This window comes from Epinephelus lanceolatus, chromosome 9 (genome assembly GCF_041903045.1).
Source record: "Epinephelus lanceolatus isolate andai-2023 chromosome 9, ASM4190304v1, whole genome shotgun sequence".
Taxonomy (NCBI): Eukaryota; Metazoa; Chordata; class Actinopteri; order Perciformes; family Serranidae; genus Epinephelus; species Epinephelus lanceolatus.
The window spans coordinates 29,296,886-29,306,828 of NC_135742.1; the positions used below are offsets into that span (position 1 = coordinate 29,296,886).

The following is a 9,943-nucleotide window of genomic DNA, read 5'->3' on the forward strand; positions in this document are numbered from 1 at the left end:
TTTTCCCCCAAGCAGCTCTTATTTCTTTTATTCTTTCTTTTACAGTTCAGGAATTTTACAGGCAGAGACATCAACAGAGATATTCTGCTCTGTGGATAAAGTGGCTGGTTGCTGGTTCAATTTTAGCAATTTGCCACAGAGCTGCAAACAGTGGCACATCTAGCCCATCTCATTAAACACGCCATGGGTCCCGTATGGGATATTGACAGGGACCTCTGCTCTTCCAAGCTCAGTGAAGGTCTTGGCATCCAGAACGAGCAGGAAAGTACTTTTCTCCTGGAAACAGAAGACATTAAAAACAGAAAGAGGTCACATATTTCTCACAGTACAGTGTCAAAGTATGCTGTTACAATCTGATGTCAATATAAGTCAAAGTAATGTTGTCACCACTCATGTTAACAATGTCTGCCTCTGCTCTAGATTGTTTTTGTGTTGTTTTTTTGTATTACTGGTTAACTTACTTTTCTGGGTGTGATGATGACTGACAAGACCACTCCATCATCTTCCTCAGTTGCTGTCGGCGACGCAACAAAGACAGGCTCAGACGGGTACAAGCCGGGATAACGCCACACCTAGATAGGGAAGATTACATAAACATCCCTTTCACTGGGAGCCGTTTCATGTTATAAAACCAACTCCCAACCTCCTGCCCTCAGTGATAGAGAGGCGGCAGTGGAAATAACTTTGATGTGAACAGTTAACAATGAGGTCTCCCTAAGTAGTCTTTGATTGATAGAGACCTTAAGCTCCTTGGTGTGGACGTCCATTTTGAGCAGGGAGTCACTGAAGACGTGCCCAAAGCCACAGGAGTAGAAGTAGCGGTAAGGTCTGCCATTGCACCAGTCGTAGTTGATTTGAGGGAACTCGAGGCCACCGTACTGCAGCAGTTCATCGTCGTGAAGTTCCTCGTGGGTCATGTAAACCTGGAGGGTCACAGGGGAAAGTGAGGATTTTACTTTCAGTGCAACTTCTACATTTTAGCCCAAAAAAAGTGCCCAGTTAATGCACACCAACAGAGCTGATTTACTGTACACTGTTGAGGGCTGGAATCAATACTGCATTATTCCCTAAAAACACGTAAATGGATACGTGCACAAGATCCCAGGCATTTATTTCTAACTTGAGTTAAGAATGAATCAATTTCTTTTAATTTTTACTTTGAAATATATGTGCCATCAATTGCAATTACGAACCCATATTTTTTTTTAGTTCGTCCTCAGTGACCGTGGTAGCCGGCAGCACTTTCACAGCTGTTTTTCAGCTGTTACATGAACATAGCACCACTCTGTCTGAGAACTGAGGACTGTGTCACTTAGGTAGTCATGACAACTGAAACATCACATTTTCTTTCAATGTTTCAGCTTTATTCTGCCATAAGAAAATGTTGGATAGTGTAAGTGTGTGTGTGTGGTAGCCGGGGGGTGGGGGTTGCACAAGCTGTTAAATGGCAATTGTTCAGCCGCATTGTGGACTCTCATTTTGACATCATTTTATCTGCCGTAAGTCATGAAATTACAATCTTGCAGAAAGCACCTTCAGTGTTTCATCATGCTGGATAATTGCATAGAGTGTGTGGGAGTGAATCGGCTGTATTCATCATGATTATAGGCCTAAATTTTTCCTTGATTCTAGGAAAACCAGGTCGATGTACAGTTTAACATATTACTTTGTCTGCAGAGTGACCACGTGGCACTCCGTGTTTAAAACCTACCTCATTTGGGTTTGTCCTCTTTGCCGTGGCTTTATAGTTATGCAGAGTGACAAGGTTTTGGTCCAAAGGAGTTTGTTCGTCCACAGTCAGGGGTAGGACATATCTCCTTGGGAGGTTTCTGCACAACGAGTTGTAAAACTGCCAAACAAAATCAGGCAGACATGAAGAGCTATGAGTGGGGCTGCTTTGACTGAAAGGTGCAATGCAACCTCAGGGACAATCAGACCCAAGCAGACACAAAATACTGACACAAAATCATGTTGGCAGTAATATTGTTTGGAGGAATTTTTATATTATTTTTAGGTGAGTGTGTTTTGATTAAAGTAACACACTTCACCACATTTGGAAATTGCGGAGATTTCAAAAGCTTATTGCATCAGAAACTCTAATTTATGAGAGAGCAGAGGAAGTAAAAGGAAAAATACGAGCACCTCAGATACAATTGAACTATAATGTAAACAAGAGCGAGACAGAGACAGATGGGTCTTACCTCTAAATCCTTGCTTATTCATGTTTTATATTTAATGTTTATGTTAAATTCATAATTTTATTATATTTTTGTTTTGTAGACATTGATTAAGGTAAATAAAAAACTTGATGGATGAATTGATGTCAGTATTAAGTATGCAAACCAATATAGTGGCTTAGAAATAGTGAAAACAGAAAATCACTTTAGATGAGATCATTTAGTACCCGAGTCTTCAAAAGGGGGTTTGCGGCCCCTAAGTGGTCCTCAGAGTTACTGTAGACGGGCCGCCAAGTTATTGCTTCATAATTTAAGTATGAATTTAAGGTTTTTTTTGTTTTGTTTTTTTTCCCCAAAAATTAAAATTTGTCTGAAAATGCACATTAATATGAATCCAGCATATTATTAGCAAAGATAAATCTATTGATTAAAAAAACAAACATAAAATTTACAGTACACAGCACTGATGATTTAACATGAAATCCTGTAACAGTTATTATTATGTTAATAACTTAGTATGTATGCACCATAAAAGGGCATGTTTATACATGGCACTTTACACTGCCCTATATGTTAATGAAGGCCCAGTTCAATAGCTCAATAAGTCAGTAGTAGGGGGTCCCTGCTCCGTCCGTCTTTCAGTTAAGGGATCCTTGAAGACCCCAGAACTCCAATCTGAGATGCTCACTGATGACATACTAATAAAGCACTGGTATGTCAGGCTTTGTGTGTGTGTGTGTGTGTGTGTGTGTGTATGTTTGCATGATTCAGAGTCAAGCTGTATGCATTTACCTTGTCCATATCCTCTCCTGAGCCACTGCGGAGGTTCTCCAGTGTGAAGTCTCCAATGACCGCACCGTCGTCCCCACAGCACATGTCCATAACCAGGAACCCATTGTCCTCAAACGCATTGATTTGATGCAGTGTGAACATGGGTGCTGCACTGTACTTCACTTCACTCTCCTGTTGGACAGATCACAGCAAGCAATCAGGAAAATGTTAACAAAATAATAGTAGATTATAAAGGCTTGACCTAAACAAGAAGGAGCTTCTGTGTTGGTTTTAACATTTGAGGACAAGCGTCCTCCCTGGCACTGCTGTTATTGTGTTGTACCTTCACATTATGAAAGTTGGATATTGTATGCTTAATGGGTATGCTGTGTAATGAGATGAGAAAATTGAGAGTAACAATGTATGAGAAAATGCTACACCATCAGAGTGTGACTTCATCAAAATAAATAAGGAAAAAGCTCCGCCATGCGTGAAGAGATTAGCTTGCAGCTTTCCTTTTTTGTTCTGACTATTCAGCAGATGGGTGTGTGTTTCCTACCTCGCACTTTTTTTTTTTTTTTGTATGAGCTAAGTCTGCTGCTGTGCAGTAAACTAACCCACCTTGCCAGTGTGCCTGTCGACCAAGTGGAAAATGGTGTCATACTGAGGCTCCCAGGACATGACTTTATGAAAGCTCCTTCCCATGATTCTGTACAGCATGAACTTCATCAGGTCCAGCTTGACTGGCTGCTCAATGAACACAATGTAGTTCTCTGACATGACTGGAGAGAGAGGGCACATGCAAACACACCACTGACACCTGATAACTTTTGTCATAAACACACACAAAATGGGTCAAAGCTCATTAGTGCAAGGTCTTGTGACCTGCCAACATGATTCAGTGTTGAACCAAATTTGTTTAAAAAATGGTAGGGCATTTATGTTATGTATGTAACTGAAAATTAGCTCCCAAGTGGCCCCATGTTGTTTTAATTGGACCAGGAGTGGAGGGTTTGTACATAGGAGGCAATGGTACTCTTTTTCTGAATCCGTCTTATCCACTGCTACTCTGCTTTTGGCCTGTCAGTTTGCAAAGTAAATTGCCTTAGCACCAACCTCTGAGACAAAAATGTTGTGCTAGCAGATAAACACATGGAATGGGGGCTAGACATAAATCCCCATCTACTGTAACTCTAGTGACAGAAGTAATTACGTGGTGCCTTGTATAACCGTACAATGTTCCATCACTTGTGAGATTCCTTGGTGCCAGACAGTCTGGCAAAGCAAGGGTGGTCTGCCGGAAATATAGACAGAGATATAATCAGGAAACTAGTGCAGTACAACAACCAAAGAGAGCTACATTGTGTTAGATTGGGCAGAGCAACAAAGTCTTTCTGGCATTAGCTAATTGTCATCAGCTTAATGCTTCACTATCAGTGGTTTCTCCATCAACTGCTTGGCTATCCACTGACTAGTAATATCCAATCATACTTATACACATGTACTATGTGATCAATGTAATCTCACTCCTCTCTTTACTCCCCCTGAATCAACAACTAGTCAATAAATAATAAGTCCTCCCAGCAGAATCCTTGCTACTTCTGGGATTCTTTAAGACCTCCCTTAAAGGGACAGTTCACCCAAAAAATCAAAAGAGTACATATTTTTCCTCTTACCTGCAGAGCTATTTATCAGTCATTTTCTTTCTCCTGAACTAAAATTGTCCAACATATCACTGTGCAGAAGGAAGCGTGCATCTACTCATGGACAAGAGGCATGTGTGACGGCATGAGATGTAAACATTAATGGCAACATCCTACGCAGAGCTGTAACTCTAGCTAGCTCAGTGGTGCTACAGTAGGACAGCTAGCAGTAGATGTACACTTCCTTCTGCGTAGTGATACGGTTGGCGGGTGTAGTTTGGTAGAAAGAAAATAGTTCCTGCATAAAACTGGTCACAACAAGGTCTGTGGATTAACTTGAGTAACCAGGTCATGATCTCTGGGAAGAGACACTGCTGTTGAGTTTTTCAACAGCAGGCATTTTGGGCACCACAAGCCGAGTGCCATCTAATTCCGTTATATTGGAGAGAAGGCTGACATCTTCATGACCGATATCTCCAATACTAGGCAACTCACACCAAAACAATCTAGACTGATAAATAGCATTACATGTAAGAGAAAAAAAATTGATTTGGGGGTGCACTGTCCCTTTAAACAGCAAACCCTATTCCACCCATTCTAGATGTGCAACCATTTGCTAGTTCCTATAGTGAGTGTCCCTGACTGAAATATAGCAGCACATATAACAGTAAAACCGATTTACATACAACAAAGCATCAAACTCTGTTACACAGACTGTGTGTATGTTAGTAACAGTGCTCTTGGAGTGAAGCCATGGAAGAAACTAGCAGTAAAAAGTTGATCGTGTGTCTTTATAACACATTTAACATTTTTACGAGAGACACAGAGTGCAAGAGAAAGTGTGTACTTTTGTGTGTGAGTCAAAGGCAGACTTATAGACAGAGAGAGATAGTGAAAGCTGAACAGAAAGACAAAGGAGCCCTGATTGTCAAAAAGAAGCAGGGCGAGACTGGAATTCAAATTAGTAATTAATAAGAGCATGGAAGAACTGCGATGCTCTCTTTCAGTGAAGAAGACTCACCCTGTCAGTGCGGGCGAAAAACAAAATCTCTCAGAACTCATTAATTCCACCTCAGTATACATCCAGCATGCAGACAACTTAAAGAAGGTGTTTGTTTTACTGTAGTTGCGTCTCACCAAAGCTGTGATAATAGGAAGGTTTCCTGGGTTCACTTGCAGGGATGGAGCAGATCACTTTGGCTCCATTTAGGTTTGCAGAGTCCTCTGTTGCTGCTTTCTCCTCAGGAGGGGGCACACGGATGATGTTGTAAAAGAAACCTGAGGAGGCCCAAAAACAAACATGTACAGTATGTATTAATAAGGATAACATAAGGATATTTGCATAAATACAGACATACGGTGGGAAGCAAGGAGTGAAGGAAGATTACCGCCTCTTCCGTAGGAGTTTCCCATGTTGTATGTAGCTCCTTCACGGTCATAGTGTGGGTGAGCTGTAGCTGAGTTTACAGCAATGTATTGAGTCCAGTCCACCTTAAATAGACGGCATCATTATCTTTGTTGTCCTCATCATCATTATCAGCGGTCACCCATCTTCCTCGTCTTTACCTTCTGACTGTTTATCAGCATCAGCATTCAAAAGGGACTTTTATATTCATTGCACTGACTCACTTTCTCCTTTGTCTCCAGGCTCTGTGGATCGACTCGTCTCATGTAGTTGGTTTCTGTGCTGACATAATAGTCCCCCTTGTACTTGACAAAGTTCACGCTGGCGTTATCTGTGGTCTCTGTTCACACATGCAGGTGTCAGGAACATATTAAAAATATAACACTTCAGCAAAAGTCATCGTTCTGGCAGATAACATGGCAGACCATCTATTCCTTCCTGCTTAGTTTTTCAGAAGCTTTTCGTCACACACACACACACACACACACACACACACACATTGACTTGTGTTCACTTTACCTCAATAAAAAGACAATATAATGTTACACTAGCTTTCATCAGGCTGAGAAGTCAATAAACAACACAGCACATACAGTCAAGGCTGAGCACTAAAGAAAAAAGTAAAGAATAACAATATATTTTCTCTGACTATTTCTTTGACTTCTCGTTTGCCTGTAATAATCTGGCACAGCTGCCTTGTTACTTTCATGCAAAAATGAATGGAATAATTTAATAATGCATTTGGCACTGCTGGTGCTACATTACGCCGCGCTCCCGTGGATTACCCACGGGAATATGCAATATGTAAAGAAGGCACACATACTGGGAATCTGAAAGCGTGAAAAGAAGCGTGCAAAGAAGTTCTTGCAGGGATCAGGCATGGCTAACGTCCCGAACTCTGACACCACGATGCGGTTCTTCTCCGAGTTGCTGACGTAGGAGTCACTGCGCAGGAATCGGCTACTGTAGGTGACATCACCCTGAGAGATGTGGAACCGGTGCATCATGGCCATGCCGTCAAACCAGTGGTTGTAACTGAGAGAGAAAAAGACAAGTAATTTGTCAGCAGGGTAATTGTGTAAGACAATTTTACAGAGACACGAGGACAAAAAAATTGAGAATTTGTCATGGGTAAAAGAAAAATAACCCTGAGTGTTGCTCAGTATGTGACAGCTGAAACTACATGGTTTAAATACCACTGATGGCTTTTACAGATAAATCACTGAATATCTCCAAACTGCATATCAAAAGCAATCCTGTTAGAAATTCACAGATACAAGCCATTGAAAAGCTATTGTATACATGACTCGTATTGCTTCCTGTACTGCTCCACTGTTCCCAGTTGTGTTAATGTTTGTCACTACATGTAACTGCTATTATTGTTTTCATTCAAAAGACCAAGCTGTTGTGTTTGAAAATATAGATTTGTACCATATGTGTTGTTGTGCCAAAACTTGTCAGTCAATGTGGGAGTGACAGCAGGTTTCGGTCCTGTTCTTGGAGCAGTATAAATTACTGTTATGTCTAGGGTGTATTTCCTTTTAGTCAAGCTAATAAAGCTCTGTAATTTGTTCTCTTTCAATTTAAATTGTTCCTTTTTCATAGTATTTCTCAAAGACCTGTCGTTTCCAAATTCAAACTTCCCAGGACCATTCCTCAGGAAGCTCCCGTTGATCCAGGTTGGGATGGTTCCCGTGATGGTGGTGGGAATGGGATCAGGGGTTTCCTCCACAGAACGCACCAGGGCGGCTACACACTCCAGCCCCTTGGCCTGTGGACATCGCTGCCTGCTGGATACTATGGAGGAGAGGACAGGAGAGGAGAGGAGAGGAGAGGAGAGGAAATTGTATTGTATTTAGATACAATCACGATAGCACGCAGTACTTGAGCAGCAGCTGAACTCTTTGCCCCACAACACTGCACCTTCTCCACCTTGCTCTCTTGCTTTGTCTCCCTCTGTCTGTCTGTCTGTCACGCACAAACACTCACACACAGGTCATATATCACTTGCATACATACACACTAGGCGTGGTGCTGTGAACCACTGGACTTTGAACAATTGTTAAGAGGGAAATGGTGTACGTATGTACTGCATGTATCCCACAGGAAAACATTTGTTATTCACCCTTGCAGGACGGCACTGTCAGTGTGGCCTATTAACTAATGTCAACACTATCTTTAGAATCAAGCTGAATATAGTCTAATTTTGAGATTTCGTAAACAGTGTGTTGTCACACCTCTGTGGCTGTATTTTAAGCCATTACCTCTCAAATCAAATAATCAAACAAGTGATTAGAGAGTGTTTAGTGAGATAGTTAGCTCGATCATGAGAACCACATTATCCTTTCTGTGATAGAAGACTTTACGTGCTGTAGCAGCTCCCGCTTGAATGTTCTCTCTTGGGTCATGCACTGTGAATGACACCTGCACTATCTACTGTCTTATCTGTTATCCAATAACCAATTCCTGTTCATTACCCCATATCTCCGCACATAATGGAGACTGTAAAATATATATGAGAGTAACGTGATTAAAAAAGCAAATCATGCGGTTCAGTATGGAGCCCCATGCTGAGCTCAGGTTACAATATCAGACTTTGGGTTTTTCTTTCTGACGATGTGAATTGTTATTGCGACCAATCAGCAGAACCAGAATTTTGTTCATTCCCATGACACTACTACAGCAGACAATAAAAATGAGAATGTGCAATAGAGAGATAACCGCTGTAGGCTTTCACAATCTCTCACAATGTAGACTTTGTGAGTTTTGATTGTGATTACTGCAGCATTGCAAATGATGCCTGAATGTGTGCTGTCATTTTTGTAGGGCGGTATTTCATGTACTTTCTCATTGCTGCATTGAAAATCGTGTCTCTTGAAAACAAAACAGTGACACTGACGAGCCCAGAACTGTTGTGGATAATAGATTCAGGTATTGCCTTTTTTTGTGTCTATCTCCCATTTTTGAACCATCACAATTGCAACTGTAGTTTATTTGTAACAGCTATTACTCTAATGAATTGTTTTCCTCACGGCACCAACAGTATGTCAGTGTACAAATAAATGACCTTGTTGGGATTAGCTGTCATAATCATACGTCTTTTTTTTCTTTCTGTTCTTTTAATTTTTGCTGTGCAGAGACCTGTCAGCCAGTTTTCCTCTTATAGCTAACAGCTGAGAGTGACTAAAAGCTTTTAATTAGACATTGTGCATATTCTTTCACCAGCTCTGATTCAACAGGAGACCTTGGAGCAGGAACAATAGAAAATGCCAACATGTCATATTGTAACGGCAGCTTGGATCTTGAAATGCAAGAAAATACCAGAATGACTAAACCACAGTTTTCACTTCTTTGTGTGTATGTGTTTCTGTTTGTAATTCTATAGGAGGGATTTTACATTACTATGCTGTGAATGTCTACACACTGATTTTTTGGGGTTAAAGTGAAAAGTTGATTTAGTCATGCCCTTTCCCCAAAATCAATGATAAGAAGAAAAAACTTGTGTTCAGCTCTTGTAGAGAGTGATCTGATTTGGTATTTATGTAGAAACAAGACTAGTGTGACTTCAGCCATACTTAAATATTAAATGGAATTATGTATTGTTATTATTATGTTACATATTATGTTATGTAACAGCATAACAAGTAAAACGTTCACCTCTTTTAAAAATCATGACCTGAACTATCCCCGGTGTCATTGGCAATTCATCTATCCCAATTACAACAAACCAAGCATCTTTACTTTTGCTTCACGTTCATATTCTTAAATGAATTATGAATGAAATCAATCTGCCAGAATCTGGCTACACATCTGAAAGTGGTATGTACTCACTGCTGTGTGTCCGGGTCTCTGTTGTCTCGGACATGGCTGGTCGTTCTGCAGATTTGATCAGAGCAGCGCAGAGGCTTTATACAAGCCCTGAGGAAAACCTTTGGACCTTTGGTTCC

The 9,943-nt window shown here is 40.8% G+C and overlaps 1 protein-coding gene across 1 annotated transcript; it reads right to left on the bottom strand.

The window, feature by feature from the left end:
• On the bottom strand, positions 1-9,943 carry bco2l (beta-carotene 15, 15-dioxygenase 2, like). Its single transcript, XM_033618621.2, has 12 exons — positions 9,828-9,943; positions 7,616-7,793; positions 6,820-7,031; positions 6,221-6,336; positions 5,980-6,082; positions 5,729-5,869; positions 3,570-3,730; positions 2,970-3,140; positions 1,712-1,849; positions 741-923; positions 462-572; positions 1-276 (listed from the first exon to the last, which is right to left on the bottom strand). The coding sequence occupies exons 1-12, from the start codon at positions 9,859-9,861 to the stop codon at positions 160-162; spliced, it is 1,665 nt and encodes a 554-aa protein (XP_033474512.2). The 5' UTR covers positions 9,862-9,943; the 3' UTR covers positions 1-159.